The sequence below is a fragment of the Sinocyclocheilus grahami genome, unplaced genomic scaffold (genome assembly GCF_001515645.1).
Source record: "Sinocyclocheilus grahami isolate Dianchi unplaced genomic scaffold, SAMN03320097.WGS_v1.1 scaffold233.1, whole genome shotgun sequence".
NCBI lineage: Eukaryota > Metazoa > Chordata > Actinopteri > Cypriniformes > Cyprinidae > Sinocyclocheilus > Sinocyclocheilus grahami.
Window position 1 is genome coordinate 3,048,808 of NW_015505412.1, and position 27,138 is coordinate 3,075,945.

A 27,138-nucleotide genomic window follows, 5' to 3' on the forward strand; every position below is an offset into this window, starting at 1 on the left:
ATGTTGTTTTCTAAGGGAGACTAATAATAAGATTCATTGTCCTAATTAAAATGCCATTTAATAACTGATTTTCTTAGTTTGCTTCTGTGAATAGTACTGTACAACATAATAAGCTAAGTCCCTTGTTGAGCATGGTGTGGTTCGACCCCAAGAATTGAATAATGCATTCAAGTTATAACATGAAAGGGTGACCTCAGGGTGACCTTTGACCTGTACCCATAACTGTACCCATAATTCTATATGACTGTCCTCGCCATGTTATATGTAATTTTGTGTGTGTGTGTGTGTGTGTGGTTCAGGTATACCCTACATTACAAAGATGGCAATATCCAAAATCCTTGTCCTTTTTTAGGGGTAGGATTAGAGTAAGGGGATAGAGAATACAGTTTGTACAGTATCCATTAAGCCTATGGAATGTCCCCATAAAACATGGAAACCAAATGTGTGTGCGTGTGTGTGTGTGTGTGTGTGTGTGTGTGTGTGAATTAAAAGTGGCTGATGAAAGTGGTGATATACCAAATATTTAATAAATATTTACTTCTATCTTCTACTGCAGTGTGTAGATTCTGTTTCTTCTTTTCTCTCTCGCTCTCTAAAAATGATTGGTAAAGGTTATATTTTTTTTATTCGAAGTAAAAAATAAACATATTATTTCCTTGTGATTTAATATTTCATTAGCATTTAGGCCAAACAAACAAAAACATAGTGTAACCAGGTGTGAGGTGTGAAGCCGCTCAGCTGGGATGCAGACAGAAACTGTTGTGTTGTTACTTTTTACTGCCTTTTTTGGCAACTCAAACAATTATCTGCACAATTATTTTAAACTGTTAAAAATATCACACACTTCTCATACACTCATACTACACTAATCATCACAACAATCGCCTATATGAACTTTTTGGTAATTCATTTTAGAAAGAGTCTGTTTAAAGAAACCGATTTCGCCACTTGAGTAAGAGACGAAGCGTCTTACACTAATAAAAAAGACAAGTTTAGATGAACACGAAACGAAAACCGTGTACCACAAAAGTTCATAAAAAATATTTGATAAATATTTTAAGTATAACGTAATGATATTTACGTGTACTGACCCCCAGATATGATCTTTATCCTCTCTAACACTGCCATCTGGTGTTGAAATGTGAAAATTATGCTAGACGCATTAATTCAGCTGATCATTTTAATGTAAGATACATTCTTTTTGTGTTCACTCTGGCTTTTAAATCCGATTTTAAGCTATTGGAAAACTATATATACGCCCAAGCTGACATGTATCGCTCTTATCCGAGAAATACTCCTAATGCTAATTACCACATGTTGACATAACTATCGATTTAGACCTCAAATACGCCTAAGTACTATTTTAATACCTTCTTCTCCAATTTAATCCTCACGTTAATGCGCATCACCAACCGGAAGTCCGCGAGCGCCGCCTAAGCCCCTCCTCTCTCTTCCGCTCAGATGTCCTTGTAGCTATGGAAACTCATCAGCGGGCAGCATCCTCCTCCAGTTTGTTCACCCCGTCGTCTGGACAGCTAAGCTAAATTTGTATGTAAAACATCGGTTCAAAATGGCGATCGGCCGTCAAACGCTTTCCTTGGTGCTCCTCTCATGGCTGTGTGAGTAATATTTCTTCATCTGCTGTAAATGAGCGAGTAGGTCTTGTTGAATTGTGGCGGTCGTGTATCCGTGTGATGGTATTCTCGCGCTGACCCCTGCTGCTAATGCTTTACTACCATTAGCCGTTTAACGCCACGCTCAGTTTTTGTAAACACAGCTCGCGGTTTCTAGTAAGATGGGAATGTTACTCACTGCTGGGGTGATTGGTTTATATCCCCCAGCAGTGGAATACAACGAGCGTGTCTCAATACCCAGTGAACTGCCTGCTTTGACAGCATTTTTGACCGCGTTCGAACGTTTCTAATGTGAACATCATATACTCGAAGGTGTTGCTTAGGTAAGTAACGTTAGTTCATTCACTAGGGGTTGAGACACAGCTCTTGTTTGTGTTCCTCAGTATGCTTCTGTGTGTTAATAGCTTCATTTAGAGTCGTTTTAATCAGATGAATACCCTTTTGAAAAAGAAGTCCACTTTAGCATACTTTTAAAAAGAGTAAAAAATTACTTATTTGAAATGAGTGAACTGAATATAATTAATTGCATGTTAAATGAAAATGCATTGTATATTAAATGTAATAATTAGTTGAACTAATTAAACTAGAGTGTTTTTTGCCAATGCGTAATTTAATAATTACTTATTTTGCTTTTAGTTATTGTACTGCCAATGGCAAGCATTTATGGTAAACAAGAATCTAATTCTATTGAAATGTGTATGTCATTAAATATATTTGTATTTTCACATTTGTAATGATGAAGATGCAATTTAGTACATTTAAAATATGTTCATTTTAAATATTGAAAAACACACTACAGTTCAAATTCAAATCAAGTACTTTATATGTGCTTTAGTATTTAGTGTCAACGCATTAAAATAAGAGTACTTAAATCATGACAAAAAAAATTCATATTAAAAGAATATGTAGTTTAAAGTAAAACTTTTAATTTGACATTTTTAAAAGTTTAATTGTGTTTGAAAAACTGTCATGAAAGTGTAATCTTGTTAAGTACTCTTTTTTTTTTATTTCAGTAATATTATATTATTAATATAGTGTTCTAAAAATATATGGTTTTAAGATTTGAAGTACACTGTAAGAACACATTCAATGCACTTAAGCCCACTTCTTTTTCACAAGGGTAGAAAATCAACTATTTAAGTTTGTTGAATTATTTCATTGTAGCTGACATGTTTTTGAGGTATTGCCGGTCACATGTTATTGGACTCAACCAGAGCTTTTCATTTTCTTCTCAGCACAATGTGCCTCTGTGCAAGTTGTGGGATCACTTAAATCATGACAAAAAAATTCATATTAAAAGAATATGTAGTTTAAAGTAAAACTTTTAATTTGACATTTTTAAAAGTTTAATTGTGTTTGAAAACTGTCATGAAAGTGTAATCTTGTTAAGTACTCTTTTTTTTTATTTCAGTAATATTATATTATTAATATAGTGTTCTAAAAATATATGGTTTTAAGATTTGAAGTACACTGTAAGAACACATTCAATGCACTTAAGCCCACTTCTTTTTCACAAGGGTAGAAAATCAACTATTTAAGTTTGTTGAATTATTTCATTGTAGCTGACATGTTTTTGAGGTATTGCCGGTCACATGTTATTGGACTCAACCAGAGCTTTTCATTTTCTTCTCAGCACAATGTGCCTCTGTGCAAGTTGTGGGATGTGTGAAGAGGTGTAGCTTCATTCACTCATTCTCAAAGCCGTTGCTGTTGGTCAATGTGTCCTGAATACCAAAATACTTTCAAATGGGCTCAACTTCAGCCTAATTTCACTTTGACCAGTGGCGGGGTCTTTGTAAACTAGAAAGTGCTGTCAGAACTGTGGAGAAGAGTTTTTGTAAACAATCATGCGATAAAGAATGTCTCAAGTCAAAGATCACACCACCACCCCCTTCTCTCCCACTCTTTCTTTTTCCCGTCACTTTTTAGGTCACTTCTTTGTAAAGTCTGGAATAGCACTTTTAGTTAGTATGTCATGTGAAATGCTACAACAATCAGCTATTGTCTTGTACAGTAATTATCCACAAAGTATGCCCTCAAAACAACCGTAAACTGAAATCACAATTAACATAAAATAACACGCATATTAAAAAGCTTTTGTTATGTTGTTTAGAGTGGAAATGCAGAAAGGTGTTTTTAGGATTTGTGTTTTTTAATAACAAAACAAACATCTCGCTCTCTCTATATATATTAGATATAAACACACACTACATTATTCATACACATTCTTGGACTAATTATACAAAAAAATTATATATATATATATATATATATATATATGTATTTATAAAAACACACATATGAAGAAAAATAATGTAACTAAAGTAAAAAAAACAAACAAAAAAAATGAATCTCATATTTATGCAGCATTCTTTTGTTTGATGTAAACAGGGACCTTTCTGACATTGTCGCTTCCATACAGTGACCGCATGCTTCCCAGTGGTGGATAATGTAGCTTGTCTAATCGGGAAATGTCAACAGCAGATGTAAAAATAGACCATGATGCATGCGATGGGAAAGTCAGCCTTAGAAACGTCACCAGAAACCTTGACGTTCTCCAGCTGTGGCAATATGACTCTGCTCTAGTCTCCCATAATGTGCCTCTTTACAGTAGTTAAATGCAGCAGAATTCACTTCATCAGTACAAAACTGTCCCATGTGTAGCTATTCCTCGAGCTTGTCAGTCTAGGTGATGATAAAACGCCACAGATGTTTGGCTTATGATAACTGAAGTCTGTCTCATGCTTTGCAGAAGTCCATATGGTAAGATTTTAATCTGATGCTAAAGCCACAGATGATCACATATGGATCACTGTAAATACACTCTGTGGATTTCATGAGATTATGTGAAAGTGGAAAATGCATCTGGAAATAGCAAATGCCCTAAACCCCAAATTATTTTCTCATATGAGCGAAGCCTATTGGGACTGTCAGGCTTTGCCAAATAATTTGTTTCATATTTGCCTTTTCATTATGTCACACTGTCTGGCCTTTTTGAGTTGGTGCGGACAGATCGAAACTGAAAAAACACACAAGCTCTTCTAAATCTGTCCATGAATTTTCACCAGAAATGTGTTCAGGTCTGGTTACAGTTTCCCCAAGATACTTACAAAGTTTATTCTTCCATTATGCTTCCCATAAACATTATAAAAAGTCGAAAAGATAAAGCTGAGAAACTGAGTCACCCATTACTGAAATTCATAAGATTTTTTCGTCTTTGACATTAGAACATAAGAAAATAATCAAAGAAGAATGTTTGAAATAAGATCATTATTATAATTACACTGTAAAGAGCATTTCATGTAAAACATGTCCAGAACTGGGTCATATCTGATATTAATTTTCAACAGTGATACTCATTATATTCTCATTAATGTAGTATGGTAATGAAAAATGATCCTGCCCGTGCACAATGTTATTAAAATCATACTAAATTAAAGCCAGTACAACAAATATTACAATGGAAACAGTTTAATAGGGCTATATTTATTTTTTTGTTAATTTAATAAATTATAATAAATTAGTGAAGAGGCAGGACAGAAAGAGTATGTTAAAGCAGTAATGTCTATTAAATTATTTATTTACTTTTTTTTTTTTTAATTATATGTGCTATTTGTTTATGCTGTGTACTTTTATTAATTAATCAGAATACTATACAATTGATATAGTTAAATATATTTTAAGTGATTAGCTGCCATACAATTGAAATATATTATAATGTAAATAATTATCTAAAAATAGCTTCATTTACGTTCATGAAAAATATAATTTCGAATTTTTGGACTGTAATCTGTTCTTTGTTATCTGTTGCAGGCAAGAGTACAGCTTTTGCTGTAATACTCCGAACAACTGAAAAATCAGTATGGACAAATGAATTTGAATGTAAGTCTTACATGAAGCTGTTTAATAAGATTACTTCATTAATGCACGCATAAATTGACAACCTATGTCTTATTTCTTTAAAGCAATTGAGTTGACCTGCTTGATAGAGTCCATTTCTACAAACAATCCCAGAATTGAATGGAAAAAAATTAAAAATGGTGTACCCAGCTATGTGTATTTCCAAAATAAAATTTCAGGTAACATGTTCTTTCTCTCAGAACCACATAATGCTGTTAAATTGATGACAGTGTTTAAGCTAAATTCAGCTGAAGCTGCGTTATGTTCTCAGGTGACTTGGAGCACAGGGCTTTGCTGAGAGAGCCTGCAAACCTTCTGATCCTGAACACCAGCAGATCGGACACAGCTCAGTATCGCTGTGAGGTGGCGGCCATCGACGACCAGAAGCCCTTTGATGAAATACTAGTCAGTCTCGCTGTAAGAGGTACTGTTGGAATAGTTTCAGTGGGCTTGAGTGCAGGACGAATACGTTGAGCTGATCAACGTGATTCCTCTGGATGCACAAAAATGTCTCCGATTATAATTGCGATCTTACTGTTTGGGACATGAAGCTGTGAGGGAATTTAATGCCATGCAGCAGAACGGATATAATATAAATATAATATACTAATAGCTCCAATAGCAGAAAAAAAAATCTATGATTGCATTGAAAAAAGCTGCTGTTTTGTTGTGGATGTGTTGCAGTGAAGCCGGTGATGCCCAGGTGTAGTGTGCCGGACGCAGTTACAGTGGGTTCAAGCACTGAACTGCGCTGTATTGAGAACGAAGGCTTTCCACAGTCACAGTATCAGTGGTTCAAAAACAACGAGGAGCTGCCAGAAGACCCGAAAACCAGCAGCAAGTTCTACAATTCTTCATACACCATGAACACTGAGACTGGTTCGCTGGCAAGTGTGCTGTGCTGTTTTTGTGCTGTCATGCTAGTAAAAACGCTTACATTTTTTACTTTCTTTAAATATCATTTACATTTTTACATTTACATTTAATCATTGAGCAGACGCTTCTATTCAAAGCGACTTACAAATGAGGACAATAGAAGCAATCAAAACTAACAATAGAGCAGCAATATGTAAATGCAAATGACAAGTCTCGCTTAGCCTAACGCAGTACACGTAGCAAGGTATTTTATATATATATACACACACACACACACAAAGAAAAACAAGCAGATAGAATAGAAAAAATAGAAAGCTAGTGTTAGTTTTTTTTAATAAAAAAGAAGATAATAGATAAAGTAGAATTAAAATAGAATAGAAAGTGCTAGAGTTAGAGGGTCAAATAAATATGGAACAGATGTATTTTTAGTCGTTTCTTGAAGAATATCAGAGGCTTGGATTACATTCTGCGACACCATTGTTTTGCAAGGAATTGCACAAATAATTATTAGTTTCGCTGTGTTTACACAAATAATATAATCACTACACTAATAATAATAATAATAATATAAAATTAATTAATTAATCAGCCTGTAAATGATTATTTTACATTTACATTTTACATTTAATTAAAGCATAAAACTGGAACAGAGGAAGTATTTTAATATTGAAAAAAATTGCAAAGGCTTAGGCTTTAAATGAAACAATAAGAGTCGTTTCTTGAAGAATATCAGAGGCTTGGATTACATTCTGCGACACCATTGTTTTGCAAGGAATTGCAAAAATAATTATTAGTTTCGCTGTGTTTACACAAATAATATAATCACTACACTAATAATAATAATAATAATATAAAATTAATTAATTAATCAGCCTGTAAATGATTATTTTACATTTACATTTTACATTTAATTAAAGCATAATACTGGAACAGAGGAAGTATTTTAATATTGAAAAAAATTGCAAAGGCTTAGGCTTTAAATGAAACAATAAGAATAAGAAACAATAAGTAATAAATACATTTAAATTAATTTTTTAAAATAAAAATTTGAGGTTTAGATTAAGTTATATGTATTTTTTTTGTATTGTTGTTTTTTTTTTTGGCCAATAAATTGGGTTTTTGAAATTTATTTCAATTATGTTGTATTTTACCATTTTAAACATTAACTGGGCTTTTGCTAAGTGTATGATTTACATCTGATCCACAGAAATTCCGGTCTGTGAAGAAAGAGGATGCAGGTGAATACTATTGCCAGGCCAGGAATGAGGCAGGATGGTCAAAATGCAGTCCTCAGACCATGGAAGTTTGTAAGTGTGGCCCTTAAATATGCTGGTCAGTAGCTGCACTTTGAAATAATGATTCAGCTTTTAATATTGAAATTATTTATTCACCTTCATGATGTTCCAAATGCAGTTATTTTTCAGATATATTCACAAATATATTTTTTTCAGGACTCTTTGTTAATAACAACAAATGTTTCTTTAGAACTAAATCAAGAATATTAGAATGATTTCTGAAGGATCAGGTGACACTGAAGACTGGAGTAATGATGCTGAAAATTTCAGCTTTGACATCACAGAAATGTCAAATAAAAAAAAATCTAAATTGTAATAATTCACACACTGGTAGTATATAAATAAACAAAGAGTGAGTAAATAATGGAATTTTTCATATATTTTTTGCTGAGCTATTTATTTATTTGTACATAATTTCTTTCTAGATGATCTGGACATTGTGGGCATATTCCTGAAGGTGTTAGGCGGAGTGGCAGCATTTATATTAGTCATTGTGGGGATCTGTCAGATTCAAAAAAGTGGCTACTGTTCCTGCAAGGATCATAGGGAAACCAAGTGAGTGAAAACTATAACCACAACATGAATCTTACAGCATAACCATAAGGGCTGATCTGATTTGATCTGGAATTTAATGCACTTTTGGTAAGATTACAATGCTCTGTTTCATACAGTTACAAAGTACCCCAACATGACAATAGGATGGACTATGCCAGTCCAGATGAGGTAAGGCTTTGTGGATTTGTGACATGATAAAGCATCACAGATATCATTTTCATGTATTAGTGCACGTTTAGAGGCTATAGTCAACACCTTGAAATGTTCTTACAAGGATGGATGAAGTTTCATCCGAGATTTGCTAGTGTTTATCTTCTCAGGTTACACTGCAGCCTTTCTCTGACTGCAGATATTTTCTTTTTATTAATGCTAGCAAAGCTCAAAGTGGTATTAGTGCAATCCTCAAAATAATCTTTCAGTAAAATCTCTACATGGAAAAAATATTTGGCTGGATTTAAGTTTTGCTTCTGTAGTGCCACATTTTAACTACATATCATTTGATTGCTCACAGTTTTTCCTATCTCTGTTTTTCCTCAGGGACATTTCCGCCACAAGTCCTCCTTTGTCATATAAAATCAAAGAAGAGGAGACGAGCGCTTCAATCGTGTGAATGCCTTGTGAGCTGACTTTTGAACTGTCAAATTGTGCTTTTTACGCTGAGGTGCATCTTGAGCTTCATGGCTTGCCAAAGTTATAACAAAAACGAATGCTACTGTGTCGAACAGGGAATTTTTACTCCCCTTATTTTGATTTTAACAGACAGTAATCAAACACAGGTTTACTTAAAACTCCACTGTTTATATGTAAAAATTACATTCAATTGAACAATACTCAGATTTATAGCTATTACATGCATCTTGTAAAGTAAAAAATTATTGTTTCAGCAAATCAAAAAGGATTGAACTTAATAAGTAACATAAAAGATGAGTTTAAGTCTTTCCAAATAATTGTGAATTTCTGAATGTCAGTTGCAGACTTCAAATTGTAGCAAGGCTGAAATTGCATCCAGGTGCTGCTGTATTTTTGCCCAAAAGTAGTCAACACATAATACCAGTGCAAGAACTTACATGTCTTCAAGGCAAATATTACATTTCCCACTGGAAATATAGTGTGTGTGACTATGTGAAGAATCCTGTCAGTGTAAATGTGTACAATACCATGCCAAGACTGTTTTATCTGGGTCACTTTTGACAAGAGGATTTTATGTGTTAGTGTTTCAGCAGTGGTTATTTAGTTCATGAACTATACATTTGTAGCATTTTAGTTTGAGATTTAATCAAACACCTCCGTAAAGTCAGTCGACTTGGTTGTGCAAGATGATTCATTTACTTTTTTGAAATATTCCTCTAGATACAGATTACGCACTTGTGGTTTTTTTCAGAGTGCCATTTCTGTGTTTAAGTGACCTTCAATGCTTTATAATTGTTTTATACGTTTTGGACATATTGTCCAGGTTTTATGACTCAGTGTTATTGTTTTAATCTATTTATAAGATCTACGTATATTGTAGTTCACTCCAGAGTAGTAGTTAGATAGACCGTGGGCCGTGTCACAAGAATAAAACTGATTATGTGGAAGCAATCAACATAGTCTATCCTTTCATTTTGTTTTTAAAACATGTAGCTATATATGTAATTGGACCATCAAATTTACTTTGTTTTTAAATAAATGCAGTGGAACGGAGGTATTATCTTGAAATTTGAAAACAAGAACAAGAAATAAACTCATAAGTTTCTTTTAGCTTCTTTTTTAATAATTTGACAATATATTAGTCATGCCTCATTGCATGTCCCACTGTCTAAAAACAGTATGACAGAAAAACAAATGAACAAGAGAGCCTGGGTTCCATCATTGTACTATATATGTCATACAACTGAACTTAATAAAATAATCTAATTTCATGAATTGGGCAAATCTAATGGATATGCCTAAGCAAATTGACAGAACAGAACAAAATAGAACAGACAGGGGCCAGTATATTCCAATATGTAAACAAATATAAAGAAAGTATCTCTAATCGAATTATTCAAAGTGTTTGTTGGCAAACCATTTTATTGTACATTTTTATTTAAGGCTCAATGTTATACAGTTTTTACCTTTTCATACTATTGAGTGCCAGGCAATGGGTAGACAGAATCTAATAAGTGTAGTTAAAGGGATAGTTCACCCAAAAATGAAAATTTTATGTATATCTGCTTACCAGGGCATCCAAGATGTAAGTGACTTTGTTTCTTCAGTAGAACACAAATGGAGATTTTTGTCCTAATGACACATTGATGTCCTAAGACACGAAACGATCGGTTTGTGCGAGAAACCGAACAGTATTTATATAATTTTTTACCTCTAATACACCACTATGTCCAACTGCTGTGAGCGAGCGCACGGCTTCCGATGCGTGAGGTGTGTACGCGCTCTTGGCGTAGTTTACGCAAGCACCGGAAGTGATCTCTCGCACATATACTTCATTTATTATTTACACAGTGCACAGTCATTGTAGGTACGACAGCTAATCAAAATGGTACTTACTTGCGCTTATCCGGATTGTTCAAACCGACTTAAAACTAAAAGATTACGTTCTCTCGCGCAAACTCATTCGGGAGTGGTGACTTTCCACGTATTCCCAACTTCTGAGCCTGCTCGCCTGAAGTTATGGTTGATTGCTCTTCGGCTGGATATTCACACGCCCATTAACGTAAACTACACCAGAGCGCGTACACACCTCACGCACCGGATGCCGTGCGCGCTCAAAGCAGTTGGACATTGGTGTATTAGAGGTCAAATATGATATAAATACTGTTCGGTTTCTCGCACAAACCGATCGTTTCGTGTCTTAGGACATCAATGTGTCGTCACGAGCCGCAGGGTTTAATTTTGATTTGTCTGTGCATGTTTTTTTACTCTCATAGATTTTGTTACCATTGTCATGCATTATACGACTGATAGACTGCAATGGCTGGAGTTAAAAATCATCATTTGTGTTCTACTGAAGAAACACAGTCACCTACATCTTGGATGCCCTGGGGGTAAGCAGATAAACATCACATTTTCATTTTTGGGTGAACTATCCCTTTAAGCAGTCAATAATTAACTCACACTCTTAAAAATAAAGGATAAAGGTTCTTTATTGGCATCTTTAGATTTTTCTTTTTTACACTGAGAAGAAAATAGTTATTTTGAGAAATGATTACTGAAAGGTTCTTTGGGGAACCCAAAATAGTTTCTCAATGGCATCGCGACGAAAACCTCCTCCTGGAACTTTTTTTTTCAATAATGCTGGGGAAGCTCAGCCACATTTTTTCCAAACAATTCTGTATTTGACTTTATACTATAAGAAATACTATAAAAATGAAAGACCTGACATTCCAGCTATGGTTAAATATTGAGTGTATATCCTTAATATTTAATGTTACACTGCAAAATAATAATAATTTTCTTAATCAATATTTGTATTTTTTTCTTGACAAAATGTTTGTTATTGTTTAAATTTAGTGACCTTTATGCGCAAAATATTTCTTTTTTGAAAGAAAAATAAAGAATTGAAGTCTTACACGTACCTGTGTAGATAGCCTATGTTTTACTGTAAAACAAGCTAAAGAATTAAGATAAAAAATATTGATTAAGATTTTTTTTGCAGTGTATGTTATTATAAGAAAAATTGTCACATGTTAAACTGTTGTCCCGTTATTTCTGTATTATCTGTAATGTGTGGTTTGTGTGATGTGAAATCAAAACACATTATTAGAGATGAAATGCCATCTGAATAGCATTACCACCAAGATGTTCGATTCTTAATGCCACTACACTATTGTACTATCAATAATTAATCCATTATATAATGCTTGGATTATAATATTCTCAGGTACAGTCAAAGGACGTGACCATGTATGTAAACAATTAATGTGGTCATGTAATTGGTTTTCTTTTATCATTGTCATTTAATAATAAAGAAATACTTCTATTAAATAAGCACATCGTTATTGTTTCCCAATCTCAGAACTGCAATAGAAAGACTTTTGGCGCTTTTCGACTCGGTACGGTACGGTACAGCTTGGCTCGGTACGGTACAGCTCGGCTCGGCACGGTTTGCGTTTCCACTGCAGTTCAGTACCGCTTTAGAGTGGGCGGGATTATTCACATGTTGTTATAGCTGCGCCGCCTCTACTACCACGACTCCTAAAAAAGACGTTTTCATTCCGCATCGCCCCATCAAGCTCTCGCTGGATCCGCTCCTCTGCTATCAACGAGAGGAACGTCTGTACTTCCGCAAAAGACAACAAAACTTTTTGGTTGTTAAAAAAAAGGTGCGCTCGTTCAAAACAGTTGCGTTCGATCCTTCGCTGGCTGTGCTGATTTAAATCTAGCGGTTCTTTTGTGTTTGTGTCGCAAGTTCAGTGACGCAGGTAGAGACGATTCTCTCCAGCCAATCCGTGATCAGCAGACTTTAGACGTCACGGTTTGGTAACGGTACGGTTCACTTGGAACCCCAACCGCGGTGGTACTAAAAAAAGTACCAGGTACTGTACCCAATGGAAAACCCCCCAAAAAAGTACCGAGCCGTACCATGCAGTGGAAAAGCGCCATTTTATTATTAAATAAACTGGGACTTTTATTTTGAAAGTACACCTGCAGGAAGATCCAGGAAATGCGGGAGTTATTTTATGGGCAAATATCCTTCCTGACTGCTGTCCTGCTGTAAATGGAGCTACTTTAATTAAACCAGACAGAAATAAGACGTAGTATATTGATATTTCCATTTAATCGCGGATATTAAACAATCAAATAGCGTATGCGCTTGTTTTTGAAGGCCACTTGGTAAAAGGTAACTTACCAGAGCGCCAGAGAATCGCACGGCCACCTGTAACGTTCAGCTGAGCGCAGCAGGAGCAGCAGCAGCTGTAGCGGTCAATCAGGTGCTCTATGCTCGAACAGCAGTGACACTGACACACCTCCATCAGACATGAGCTTCTTCGGCTTCGGACAGACCGCTGAGATCGACATCGTGTTGAATGACGGGGACACCAGGAAGAAAGCCGAGCACAAAACTGAGGATGGGAAAAAGGACAAATACTTCCTTTTCTACGACGGTGAAACCGTAAGTGGGAAAGTTAACGTGACTCTCAAGACTCCTGGAAAGAGGCTGGAGCACTATGGCATCAAAATCGAGTTTGTCGGACAGATTGGTGAGTTTATCCGTCTGGCAATGGACGTTTAGAAACGGTGCTTATGTATAAAAACATGTCTTGTGGTTCACAGATCTTTACTATGACAGAGGGAACCACCATGAGTTTGTGTCGTTGGTGAAGGATCTTGCTCGACCTGGGGAGCTTTCACAGTCCCAGACCTTTGACTTTGAGTTCACCCATGTGGAAAAGCCCTATGAATCCTACACTGGCCAGAATGTCAAACTAAGGTCAATCTAAAAAACCATTTAGAACTGCTGTGGTCATGGGGTTAGTCTCAGACAGTAAGCACAGAACATTATGGGATATACTGTCATACACAAGAATATGGCAGCATTAAGTCGGTATGAATCATGTATGTATAGTGCGTGAAATATCCTGTTGGGAAGTACTTGAATTTCTCCATTCTGATCTGTTTAGATACCTTCTGCGAGCGACAATCAGCAGAAGGCTGAATGATATCAGTAAAGAGATGGATATTGTCGTGCAGACGCTGTGCTCATATCCAGAGCTCAACTCCTCCATCAAGATGGAAGTTGGAATTGAAGATTGTCTCCATATTGAGTTTGAATACAACAAATCCAAGTGAGTGTGCATGCTGACACATAAATATGAGTTAAAAATGTTTGACACAATTAACGCAAAAAATAAAAGTAAGTTATACTGTATACATTAGGGGTGGAACGGTTCTCTTACTCTTTGGTTCGGTATGTGCTATGTTTAGGCAAAAACTATACTGTCAAATAAAAATAAGAATAATCTATCTAACTACATGCAACATCACAAATAAATACAATAGAGTAAAGATACAAATAGAATAAACAGTGGTTTTCAGTTTTTTCTAGGTAGGTCTAACGTCTAACGTTAGTTTTCGGGTACATAAATTGATAAAGTAATGGAATGTAAAACAGTATTGCATATTTGACTGTATAAATGAAAGATGAATCTTTATTAAAGTGACAAAAGCTATTCAATCAAGAGCAGTGAGTGATTTCTTTGTTGTTGCTGTTTGATTAATATTAAGAAAGTGCTGTCACTTTAAGAGAATGTGCTGATCCAGTGCACTGATACAGTACGTTCAGCCGGCTATGTCTGCTATAGGATACTTACCAAGACGGGCATTTTGACACAATTTTTGTGTGAATTTGTCCATTTAAACACAATACTTCAGAGAAAGCTTCATATTTGCACGCTTCAGATGAGCGCACGCTCAAATCTTCTCACTGCGCGCATGAGCTCTGAGGATTTATCCTCTGACTCATAAATGTTTAAACTGGCAAAGCTTAAAGAGTTTAGTTTAAACACAGATATAAACGTGTGCTGTTCAGGTTTCACCTGTGCGCGCGTGCCATCAGCACCCGGGTGATGACGGAATAAATGCTCATATTCCAGCATACGGCATTCGCATTTAACAAGAGGGAATGGTTTGTCCTCGTTTTTTTTTTCTCCGCTGTTGTTGTAATGTATTGGGAAGCCAGAATGCGCATTCATCAACAGAAACATATATTAGCCGAACCCTGTTTGTTTTACGTGTTATTTATAGCAAACCATATTACAGATGCGTTGTCAGATTTAAGTTGAACCGCGGTCCTAGCGCGTGCCGAACCGTGTGTGGAAAACTGTACGGTTCGATTTTTTTCCGCGAACTGTTCCACCCCTAGTATACATAGCTTTTCATAATTATATATTTTAATTATCATATTTTATAATGTGCCATGAAAGTAATCACATTTTACGATCATAATAATAATTATTTTTTTAAATGTATTTTATTGTATTTTAATGCGATTATTATTATTATTATTTACATAATATATGTGTGTGTACTGTGTATATTTATTATGTATATATAAATACACACACACACATGCATGTATTAAATATATTTATATATGATATACTTTATATGAATATAAATATACATGTAAATATTTTCACAATATATGCTGTATGTGTGTGTCTTTATATATACATACATAATAATATACACAGTACGCACATATTATGTAAACAAAAACTTTTATTTTGGATACGATTAATCGTGATTAATCGTTTGACAGCACTATGGTATATTTTTATAATTACTTGTTAAAATAATTACTTGCTTGTTATTTTGTACAGAGATGTGTGTGTGTATATATAGATAGATATATAAATACATGCTCGTAAAATGTGCTTAATAAAATTGCAAACAAAATATATAATTATATATATTTTGTTAAATGTCACAGTGCAAAAATAGTCCTAAAATGGGATATTTTTTATACATAATATAATTTCTTGTGTCCTGTTTAGATACCATCTGAGGGATGTTATCGTAGGAAAGATATACTTCCTTCTTGTGAGGATAAAGATTAAACACATGGAAATTAATATAATAAAACGGGAAACGACTGGAACTGGACCCAGTGTGTACCATGAAAATGACACCATTGCCAAATATGAGATCATGGATGGGGCCCCGGTGAAAGGTAAAGCTAAACCTTTCATCTGCATTATATTATGATATTACATTAGTCTCCACTGAACATATTTATCTTTTGTGGCTTTTAAACATTTTCAGAAATGCATTATTTTCATATACACTGTTATAGTTTTGCTCCCGTATTCTTTTCAGGCGAGTCGATCCCCATTCGCTTGTTTCTCGCTGGATACGAGTTGACGCCCACCATGAGGGACATCAACAAGAAGTTCTCTGTGCGTTACTACCTGAACCTAGTCCTTATAGATGAAGAAGAGCGACGATACTTCAAACAACAGGTCCGGTATTCCACGTATAATGTAACATATTACTTCCCTCCGTCTTGAAGTCTGAGTAAAATACACTGCTGTTCATTCTCAACAGGAGATCACACTCTGGAGGAAAGGAGATATTGTGAGGAGGAGTATGTCCCAACAAGCCAGCATTGCTGCCCAGAGATTTGAGGGATCAAACTCTGAAACTGCATCAGCACAAGCCAAAGAGGAGAGTAACTAGATTCAAGACGCTTTATGTTCCTTCAACATCTCTAATGAACCTTGTTACATCAAAATAATGTTTTATAAGTCTCGAAGGGATCAATGTGGCAAGTGATTTTTGCCGAAAAATGGAAATCATCGCTTCTTGAGATCAAAAATGAGAATCGAGCTTGTAAAAGGCAGCCCAACTACTTAAATGTGTATAGATTACAAAATATTTTTTTATTCCTCTTTCCAATACTGCGTACATTTCCATTATTATAATAGTGACCAACAGTTTTGAAATGCTAGAAACAATCTTTTTGTGTACGCCGCTGTTTTCATCCTATTGGTTTGATTTGTGCTTCATGAAGTTGTAAGCCTCAATACATTCCTCTTGTTAAGCTCAAATTTTGCTTAAGTCTAGTACACTGAAAAGTCAGAATCTAGCTTCTGTACTCTGTCCTGTTTAATGAGCCCAAAATGAGATTTACTGTGATGTTTTGTGTTATAAATGTAGCACTTCATGTACTCTCCATAGAGCTCTGCACAGTATTATTCTATCATTTAGGGTATTACAAATGAAGGCCTGCACAGAAATGCCTAATAAGGGAACTACTAACTTTTCATTCATATTTTTATTATCGACTTTTTTCTTCTTTTGATCTGGTGTCTTAAGTGTTTATTTCCTATTGATAAGAATCAGCAGAATCATCCGCAACACAAGGTTCCAGGATTCTCAAGAGTGCAGTTAAATGCTGCAACACAGAAAATCCTTTTTGTGATTGTTTGCTACTCATTTTTAAGGTGAATTCTTACATGTGTATGTCATTGTATTATACTAAATATTTGTTTAATAGCTTATTGGCTGTTCAATGAGGTATGACTATTTAACAGACATGCAACCGTGAAAACTTCTGCAAAAGGCTCATTTAATCAGCCCTATTGTAATAAAATGTACTAACCTCTGCATTCATGATGATTTCCTTTTTTCCTCAAAATGAAAATAACCTGTGATAACTGACTTCTCGTGGCTATAGAGAAATCTGGTATTATTAAAGGTGCTGTATGTAAGTTTTTGACTCTACTAAAGCATACAAATACCATAATATGTTTGCATATATTTAAGAAACATGCTAAGTTAACATACTTGTTTATCTGAAAAACAATGCTAGTCAAGTTCTTCTCCTTTGAAAATGTGCCGGTCTGTTTTGGTTTGTGAAACCCGCCCACTACCAGTTTACCCAATTGTATTTCGGCACCCCGGGTTGCCAGTTGGCGGAAAACACAGCGTATTTCATTTCATTCATCGTCAAGTGCGCTCGTTCCTGTTGTGTCGTCAATCTGGCAACCTGAGTGTGCGTCAAGTCTGAGGAGGCGGGGCCGGGTGAAAAAAACCCTCTCCAATATTTTGAATTTGAACTGCAATACCTAGTTCAACCACTCGGTGTCAATCCTACATACAGCAACTTTAAGTGGTATGATGGAGACAGAAGCACAAACAAATATTTTATTAACAAAAACATTCAAATGTTTTAATATCATTATTTCAAGTTTACATGAGTATAGATTACATAAAGAAAAGACTGACTATATAACATTTAAAGTGAGAGAGAATCATAATAGGATGAGATGAAACAGGCTTTTATGGTGATTTTCATATTGGATCTTCATTCTCCAAACTCAGGACAAAGTCAAACTCCTCTGAAGACAAGAAAAAATAAAGTATTATTTAAAAAAAAAAAAAATCCATACAGCTGAATATCAGGACTTAATTTTGATATTTAAAAATAATTTTAATTAATTATAAAATCTAATAATAGAAATTATTTTTATTTTAGCTAAAACAAAAACAACATTTAACATTATTGTTATTTTTAAAGAATAAATACATTTTACATTTATAATCACATTTTAAATAATGCTACACTACAGTACATGAAAATGAGAATATATTTTTTTACATGTGTATTGAATACGACTAACCTGAAGTAAGGGGCTGAACTGATAGTCTGGCCCTGGTGAAGAGGGCCATATCTTTTAAGGGTCCACCTTTAGCTTTGTGCTGCAAGTGATATTTCTTCAGCTCAGTCAGAGGGATGAAACGCTTGGTCATCCTTTCAAACTGAACATCCACCTATACAGAGTGAATCTGCGGTCAGTTCTGATGGCAAAAATAGAAAGTTATCTTTATGAATCTTTTTGTGGTCTGTGTAAACACACACCATACTCCATTTAGGGTTGTCTGCTTTGCTGGAGGGATCATAATGCACGTCCTTCTTGTCAAATTGTGTATGGTCCACATAAGCCTCCTTTACGATCTGCAAAAGTAATGAAAATCATTCTCACTATTGTTATGCATGTGGTAAAAATGTTAAGGGGTTAAGCTTCTTCTGTACAGACTCCTCACCTTCATGAGGCCTGCGATACCTGGCTCTTTGCAGTTACTGTGGTAAAAGAAAGCCTGCTGGCCCACCTTCATATCTCTCATGAAATTACGTGCCTGAGGAGAAAAGTCTCAAGTGTCAGTATAAGTGAATGTTCTGCATGTGCTTCTTAATAAACATAACGAATCATCATAAGCCCCTTTCACACATACAGTCTTTACTGGTAAATTACCGTAAGAGATCATGTGTGAACAGGACCGGTAAATCCGTTCTGAAAATTCAGTGGTATGAGAAGTTGTAACATTGCCAGTAAATTACCGATAATGTGCTCTGTGTGAGCACAGATGAGATTACCGGTATGAGCTTGTACGAGTTCAGAATGCGCTGACGTAAGACGTCTATTCTGGCCCAATCATACCATTCTGACGCAGATGACGCATTTACTCTGCACTGTTTATGGAAGTCAAAGAAATGTCCAAAGTATGTTGAAACTGATGTGTGAATGGTGCTTTACCGGTAAAAAGACAGAACGTCATTGCCTGTGTTAACAGAGCTTTTTTGTATTTACCGGTAAAGTTAGTACTTACTGTAATTTTACGGCAATCTGTTGGTATTACTGTGTGAAAGGGGCTATAGTCTACCTGATAATTCCTCACTCCATCCCAGCATCCAGTCTGACTGGGAAGGGCTTTTAGGTCCTCAATTCCAAACTGCAGTTGGAGGACGACAAAATAGTGTCATATTACATAATATAGCATAATTTTACATTTAAGATATTAATCAGGATAATTAGGTTTACCTTCACCTAGTAACAACATTTAAACATCTCCTTCAATAAAAATGATCCTGCATTATTGAACTTTTTTCTCATATGGAAGTAAGTTTCCATCACATAAAAAAAAATCGAAAATATGAGATACTAAGTCATAATTATGAGATAAGTGTCAAAATTATGAGGTACTAAATCATAATTGACATCAAAATGAGTTACCGGTATAATTATGACATAAAATGTCAGGAATATGAGACACTAATTCATAATTATGATATATATAAGTAATAATGAGATGAAAAAGTTTAAATTAGGACATACTAAGTCGAGTTAAAAAGCTGCCATTTTGTCAAGTCAAGTCACCTTTATTTACATAGCGCTTTACACGATACTGATTGTGTCAAAGCTGCTTTACAGAGTCATAAGTGTGACTTTTCATGTCATGATTTTGAGTTATGGAAGCATGTTTTTTTTCATGCAGTGTAAATAGGTTTCCATACCCCACTTGTTGTAGTTCTCTGTGATGTTGTATTTTTGCTGAAGTTAAACTTTTGCAATCAAACAGACAAACAAAACCAAAACAAAACCCTGGACACACACACACACACACTCACAAGGGGTTACCTTCACGTCCACTCCATTTTCAATCCGACTCTCAGGTTCAGACTTCATGAGCCAGTGGCTGTAAGATGATTTGATTGCGTCATCATTTTTATTTTTCTCCACATCACTTGTTACTGCTGCCGACCTGTTTCTTTTGCCAGTTTTGAGTTGTGCAACATCATCAGACCCCTCACAGAGCTGGGCGTCTGCATCAGCAAAAACAAGAAGCAATTCATTATTCAAAGTGATGACTTGTTTCGCATAAACCTGAAAAACGACGCAACCCTTATATTACACAGTTTACTTACCATGTCTAGTGGATTTGCTTCGTGTTCTTTTCTTGGGTGGCATGTTTCACTGGAAATGCGAGGAAATGTTTCTGCAAGCCCTCGTGATAAAACAGCGCCCAGGCAGATCGCATGCGGTCTGGAGGATCATAACTGGATTTAGTCTGCTTTTATTTAAAACCCAACCACAGAATGTGGGGTATATAAAAAAATAAGATCGTTTATAATTATTAAAACTGCTTGCAACTTAAATTCAATATATTCATGTGGTATGAAAAAAATAGCTAAAGCTGCGCATACATGATTCATATGTGGGTACCTGTTGTCAAGTCCAGACTGTGAAGAACTACATTACCCATAATCACCGCGGTGCTTGAACGCGTCACTAAATCAACATGGCGGCGGCTAGGGCACTCGCAAGAGGTGTCCGATTGGGTTCATATAGCATCGGTAGAAGTCGCAGTTTCATATTTAGCAGTGTGTAGAGACGAGGAATAGCAGCTTGCGTTGATCGTAAGTCAAATTTTTTAAAGACCGTGGTGATAATAATAACGTTGTTTGAGAAATAACGACAAGCAGTCAGTCACTCAGGAATACTAGAGTGAATGTATGTTTCAATAAAGTTAGTGTAGATCTAATGTAGACTTTAATGAATGTAATCGCATATTCGATAATATGCTTTTTGGTGCAAATGTATGAGTTTAAATATATAATTTCTGAGGAAATGTAGTCAGACTCAGACCATGTCACACATTGAAAGTTTGGTGCCATTGGTAAAAAGGAGTCCGTTTTTAATTTGAATTGTATTTGAGTTATACATAAATGTCATTTTAATCTACATTTTTTGTTTAGTAAACTCCGTTGTGCAGTCGATATAACGCTTCGTGAAACGCCAGTGTTCCTGGAGTTTCCAAGTTGACAGTTTAATGAATTAACTTGTAAAATTTCCAAACACACGTTGTTTATTATATTGAATCATACAATCTTACATTTTAATAACGTAGCTTTAAGCAGGTTCGTGCTTCTTCAAACGTTACTGGTTGGACTTTAATGAGCTCAACCAATCATATTTGGGGGTGTGTGTGGAGTGCAGTTGATTGGCTGATATCAGACGCCGTTTCCTTTGATCCTCCTTGGTCGTGAATCTCATTACTACAGATGCTGCTGCTAATAAATACAGTAATCACTATAAAGTAATGTTAATATATATTAGTATATATAATACACACACATATATACATTTCTACATATATTTCCACAGCCTCTATAGGACTCACAGATGAACAGAAAGAGTTTCAGAAGGTGGCATTTGACTTTGCTGCCAACGAGATGGCACCACATATGGCAGAATGGGACCAAAAGGTAATGTGAACATCTGACAAAATTGCTTATTGTTTATATTTCATTCTGAAACATTTACCAAAGTTGAGCACCATTAATATCTTCACTGGTAGGAAATGTTCCCGGTGGAGGCCATGAGGAAAGCCGCCCAGCTGGGGTTTGGTGGGATTTATGTGAACCCTGATGTTGGGGGGTCGGGACTCTCTCGTCTGGACACCTCTATCATATTTGAGGCTTTATCCACAGGCTGTGTCAGCACTACCGCATACATCAGTATTCACAAGTGAGCCATCTCTACGCCTTATAAATATCCCTATTAGCTTACTATTAATACTTTAAAGTTGTTGCTGCATCATAATAATACATAAGGTTGGACTAAATATATTTTTTACATAAAGTGGTACATGTGCTGGCATATAGTTTTCGTTCTTCATGGTTAATTAGGTTTTACATGGTGGTTACTGATTGTGTTTGAAACAGCATGTGTGCCTGGATGATAGACACATTTGGAAACAATGAGCAGAGGGAGAAATTCTGTCCTGATCTGTGCGCTATGCAGAAGTTTGCCTCGTACTGTCTCACAGAACCTGGTAAGTTCAAGATCACATTTTTCTGTTCCTTTTTGGGATACATAGGTGTTGTTTTCACTAACTAAAAGTATTTAATTCTAAATAATAGAAAAATAGAAAAAAAAAACTAGTAAAAATGACAGAAACGTAATTACTAAACGTGTGTTGAGATATATAGAGAGAGAGAGAGAGAGAGAGCATTTAATATTTTGACAACATATTGTAATTTTACACTTACAGTTTGTGTTTTAATAATTTTTTTATTCCCTAACCACAGGTAGCGGGAGTGATGCCGCTTCGCTTCTAACCAGCGCGAAACTCCAAGGAGATCATTATATTCTGAATGGCTCCAAGGTACCTTGAGAAATGATTGAGACATTGACAAAAATCTCCATGCAGCTTCCCAACCGTTTTTGATGTTTCTGGTCAGGCGTTCATCAGTGGAGGTGGAGACACAGATGTTTATGTGGTCATGTGCAGGACAGGTGGGAAGGGACCTAAGGGCATCTCCTGCCTGGTGGTTGAAAAAGGGACCCCGGGACTCAGCTTTGGCAAAAAAGAGAAGAAGGTAATGAACATCTTCGGTATAAGGGTATTTATTTAGGACAGGAACACATTGGAGTGCCATTTTTTTAAAAGATCGGTAAAGATTGTCCAGCAGGTGACAGGATTGAGTTATGTTTTCACTGCTGTGATTTATAACCAGCGTACCAACATCTTTCAGGTAGGTTGGAATTCGCAGCCAACCCGAGCCGTGATATTTGAGGACTGCGCTGTCCCAGTGACTAATCTGCTTGGAGCAGAGGGGGAGGGCTTCATCATTGCCATGAAAGGCCTAAATGGAGGCAGAATTAATATTGGTGAATTGTTTCATAACTTTGATTTGAAACCTTTTTGATAACCTATTTATTTTGACGGATTTGTGTTCTGGTCATTTTAACCCAGAGAGGACTGGATTAAGACTTACTGACTTGCTCACACAGGGTTGAACAACTTCCCCCCCCAAAATTTGATGTTTTTTTTCCCCCCTCCTCTTTGTTTGATTTGTGGTGTTCCCATGAAAAAAATTACCAGCCTACAAAAATAGTTGTTTATGCTATAATATGACCAAATATTGGATTCAATCTTTTTATCAACTCGTTTTATTTCAGTAAGCATAGGTTTTGTATTTTTCTTTTCATCACTTATTGATCATAGGTCTTATTGATCTGAGCCAAGCTTATGCACCTCCGTTTCTGAGTGAACATTGCCAAAATTATCCACAAATAATGCTTTTTTTTCACTGAAAAATTTAAGTGGATAAGATCAGATTAATGAGGCCTACAAACAGTTCCAAATAAAGAAATACAAAAACTGTGTTAATTAAAAGAAAGCAAGTTGACAAAAAAAGATTGAATCTAATATTTGGTGATAATATAGCATAATGAGAGATTTACAAGCAATTTTTACAAGGCCGGGAACACCAAATTAGGTAAAGGAATTTTAGCACAGGAGTTAATGCTAGTTCTTTTGTCCCCACAGCTTCTTGCTCTCTTGGAGCAGCACACGCATCTGTGCTTCTGGCCCGAGATCACATGTGTGTGCGGAAACAGTTTGGAGAAACACTATCAAACAGCCAGGTACCAGCTGAATTGTCTATCACCGATCTTTCTAATAGGTTTCTGTTGAATGTCCATAGGAAATAGGAAGTCATTATTGATGTCTGTTCAGTTCCTGCAGTTTAAGCTGGCTGAGATGGCCACTAAGCTGGTAGCTTCTCGGCTGCTGGTGCGTCAGGCGGCGGTGGCTCTGCAGGAGGGGCGACCAGACGCGGTCTCGCTCTGCTCAATGGCCAAACTCTTTGTGACAGATGAATGTTTTTCAGTAAGTGTATATACACATTGCTCTGTTGGATTGTGATGACCTCTTTGATGTTGTTACATAAACACATCAAGGTTTTTGTGATCATCTCTTTCAGATATGTAACCAGGCTTTACAGATATATGGAGGTTATGGTTACCTAAAGGACTATGCAGTGCAGCAGTACGTCAGAGACATTAGAGTACATCAGATATTGGAGGGTAATGATTTTTTGTCTTATAAAAAATAAAAGCTGTAATAGTTATAATATTTCTTAAAGTAATAATATTTAATATTTATTATTATATTTTAGTGCTGTCAAAATTAGTGTGTTAACGCATGCGATTATTTTTCAGTTTAACGGCGTAAAAAATATTTAAAGGGGTCATATGACGTTGCTAAAAAATAACATTATTTCTGTTTAGGGACAGAATACTGGCAGGTTACAAAACGTTATGTAAAGAGAAACACTGGCTACAACATTAAAATGAAGCATTTACAAAAGTTACTGAAACACTAGTTTAGTTGAAATTATATAATTAAGGCTTATAAATCCCCAAATCTAAAAATTGTGTACATATAGATATCGGATTAATTCAATATTTAGTATTTACTTTTTTATCACAGACAGCTTGTCTTTGTGAGATCGATTTCAAAGCACAGAAAGTCCAATCAGTTCAAGTGTGGCTTTACATTGTTTGTCCTCATTATAGAGTGTGTATAAATCTGATCCTAATGTTGTTTTTAAAATGACTTGTGACTTGAACTGTTGTGCACCCTGTGAAATAAAATAAAAAAAACTGATGAAACTTTCCACAAAGTCTTTTTGGGTTTCACCGGAAAACTCTGTTTTTGTATGTCTTGTCAACATGCATTTATAATGTTCTCTAAGTAGATAAGAATCACAACGCTATATTATACTACAAAAGTCTTAAAGGGGTCATATGATGTTGCTAAAAAAACCATTATGTTGTGTATTTGGTGTAACGCAATGTGTTTATGTGGTTTAAGGTTCAAAAAACACATTATTTTCCACATACTATACATTATTGTTTCTCCTCTATGCCCCGCCTTTCTGAAACGCGTCTTTTTACAAAGCTCATCGGTCTGAAAAGCGAGGTGTGCTCTGATTGGCCAGCTATCTAGTGCGTTGTGATTGGCTGAATACCTCAAGCATGTGACGGAAATGTTACGCCCCTCATCATATTGTGATGCCATGTCCCGGCGCAACGAGACAACACCAATAAAACCCATTACAAACGAGGCATTTGTTGCATCCAGTGGGGACATAATTACTGATTATAATGACCTGTACTGTCTTTTTACGCGTTGCGTTGCATCGCACCAAGTAAACATAAAACCATGTCTGCATTTGTGATCGGAGAAATGACAAACAACAAGCGCTACTCTACACTGCCCAAAACTCACGTTTGAATCGTCTGGCAAATTCTTTAAATATAAAAAACGTACTTACAGGCTGTGAGTCAGAAGTGCCAGATTGTCCTTGCAAAGTTGTAACTGCCCCACTTTATACAAACACCCTTTGAGCACAGAAGCATTGTAGGCTACTCTGCAGGTCCAGGAAACAGTCCTCCATAAAATGTGCTGCCCACATTTGAATATTTGGGTTGAAGTGTTCTGGAACAGTGTTGTAAATACAACTTAACCACTGATTTCTAGTTGTGTCCTCTTTTGGAAGGCCAAACAAAGTAGTTTCGCTTTCACAAGGAAACACAGCTTCTCCACGACATGGCGGCGGCAGCAACAATACTACAGCAAGAATAAAAGTTACGCCTTCTTTCTTTGCGTGAACATTTGGGCAGCGTTATGCAAATCTTCCCACATCGTGACGTAGGTGTTTAAACGAAGCGTTTTAGTAGAGTGTGGACCAGTCTTAACTTTTATAAAGCATATCTCTTTGGGTTTGAGACTTTAGTCTTTGCAACTTTAGGGATCTTATCTATGCACAAACAGCTTGTAACACTCCAAAGAGAAAGGAAAAATTGAAATTGCATCATATGACCCCTTTAATTTCTTTAATCCAACATTATAGTAGTACTGAATGAAATGAGTACAAAGGTACGCTTCTAGGTATGTTAAAAGTGTGTATTTATTGTAGGCTCAGAGATTAAACCAGCAGAGACAGATGCAAAAGAAGCATCTGAGGAGGCTAAACAACTGGACTAAAGTGAGACACTTTGAAGTCCGATTGGTCTTCAGTACCCGACTGAATGGGTTGTAGGTTCCCTCCGCTCTGCTGTTGAAGTGCTGAATTGTTTTTCACCTGACTTGTACAAAACATAAAGAATAAAAATGCTGAACATCACATCTAGTTTACAGTGGTTTAAATACACACCTATGCTCATTTGCATATGTTTTCTGGATGTGCTTCTTCCTGCTCCAGGTGACTAAGATGACCATTACCCCAATCAACAGCAGAACGAGAAAGATTCCCATCAACACTCCGCCAATCACAGCTGCGGTTCCTCCATCTAACAACAGAACACCATGTCAAATGATTTTAATATTCAGTGATGTGTGTGTGTGTGTGTGTGTGTGTGTTGTACTCACAGGTCATTCTGAGGGTTACGCTGCACACTGCCTGACCGAGTTCATTGGACGCTTTACATGTGTAGGTACCAGCAAAGGCATCAGACAGGTTGTGCAACATCAGAGAACCGGTGCGCTGATCTGAAGCACAAATGAGACGCGTTTTTTTAGTTATTGTCTAATAGGGGATTTTTTTAAAGGTTGATATCTAGATGGCAGGGTGGCTGATGACTAATGGTGATATATATGGACAATTTACTGACTGCAAATGATATATAGTTAAATGAATATTTATTTTATTATGAATATTTATTTTTATCCACAAAAGAATGAAACAAAAATTTAAATAATTATTCATTACTATAACACGTTTTGATGGATTTATTTATTACAAACACACAGCTTTTCACTTC

At 35.8% G+C, this 27,138-nt stretch overlaps 4 protein-coding genes across 6 annotated transcripts; 3 read left to right on the forward strand and 1 right to left on the reverse strand.

The window, feature by feature from the left end:
- Nucleotides 1–1,456: 1,456 nt before the first annotated feature.
- On the forward strand, nt 1,457–26,277 carry LOC107597526 (junctional adhesion molecule C-like). 2 transcript variants are annotated; one of them, XR_001610467.1, is made up of 10 exons: nt 1,457–1,619; nt 5,448–5,516; nt 5,600–5,713; nt 5,806–5,958; nt 6,219–6,421; nt 7,618–7,717; nt 8,131–8,260; nt 8,377–8,428; nt 8,798–8,974; nt 26,267–26,277. XR_001610467.1 is itself a non-coding variant. In XM_016288622.1 (9 exons), exons 1-9 carry the CDS (start codon nt 1,571–1,573, stop codon nt 8,831–8,833), a joined length of 906 nt encoding a protein of 301 aa, XP_016144108.1. In that variant the 5' UTR covers nt 1,457–1,570; the 3' UTR covers nt 8,834–10,459. The 2 variants fall into 2 exon arrangements, 1 of the variants encoding a protein (XP_016144108.1); XM_016288622.1 differs by lacking the exon at nt 26,267–26,277 and having other exon boundaries at nt 8,798–10,459.
- Nucleotides 12,891–17,386, forward strand: LOC107597524 (vacuolar protein sorting-associated protein 26B-like). Its single transcript, XM_016288621.1, has 6 exons — nt 12,891–13,440; nt 13,514–13,670; nt 13,861–14,025; nt 15,736–15,911; nt 16,058–16,200; nt 16,286–17,386. The coding sequence occupies exons 1-6, from the start codon at nt 13,218–13,220 to the stop codon at nt 16,415–16,417; spliced, it is 996 nt and encodes a 331-aa protein (XP_016144107.1). The 5' UTR covers nt 12,891–13,217; the 3' UTR covers nt 16,418–17,386.
- Nucleotides 17,938–20,693, reverse strand: LOC107597527 (thymocyte nuclear protein 1-like). Of its 2 annotated transcripts, none has more exons than XM_016288624.1 (7): nt 20,448–20,693; nt 20,161–20,345; nt 19,406–19,474; nt 18,788–18,880; nt 18,603–18,698; nt 18,364–18,514; nt 17,938–18,081 (listed from the first exon to the last, which is right to left on the reverse strand). In XM_016288624.1, exons 1-7 carry the CDS (start codon nt 20,488–20,490, stop codon nt 18,035–18,037), a joined length of 684 nt encoding a protein of 227 aa, XP_016144110.1. In that variant the 5' UTR covers nt 20,491–20,693; the 3' UTR covers nt 17,938–18,034. The 2 variants fall into 2 exon arrangements, with proteins under 2 accessions (XP_016144110.1, XP_016144109.1); XM_016288623.1 differs by having other exon boundaries at nt 17,939–18,081; nt 20,161–20,354.
- Nucleotides 20,771–24,425, forward strand: LOC107597574 (isobutyryl-CoA dehydrogenase, mitochondrial-like). Its single transcript, XM_016288706.1, has 10 exons — nt 20,771–20,939; nt 21,688–21,788; nt 21,881–22,050; nt 22,248–22,357; nt 22,614–22,690; nt 22,767–22,904; nt 23,061–23,196; nt 23,858–23,955; nt 24,047–24,199; nt 24,294–24,425. The coding sequence occupies exons 2-10, from the start codon at nt 21,756–21,758 to the stop codon at nt 24,423–24,425; spliced, it is 1,047 nt and encodes a 348-aa protein (XP_016144192.1). The 5' UTR covers nt 20,771–20,939; nt 21,688–21,755.
- Nucleotides 26,278–27,138: the final 861 nt, after the last annotated feature.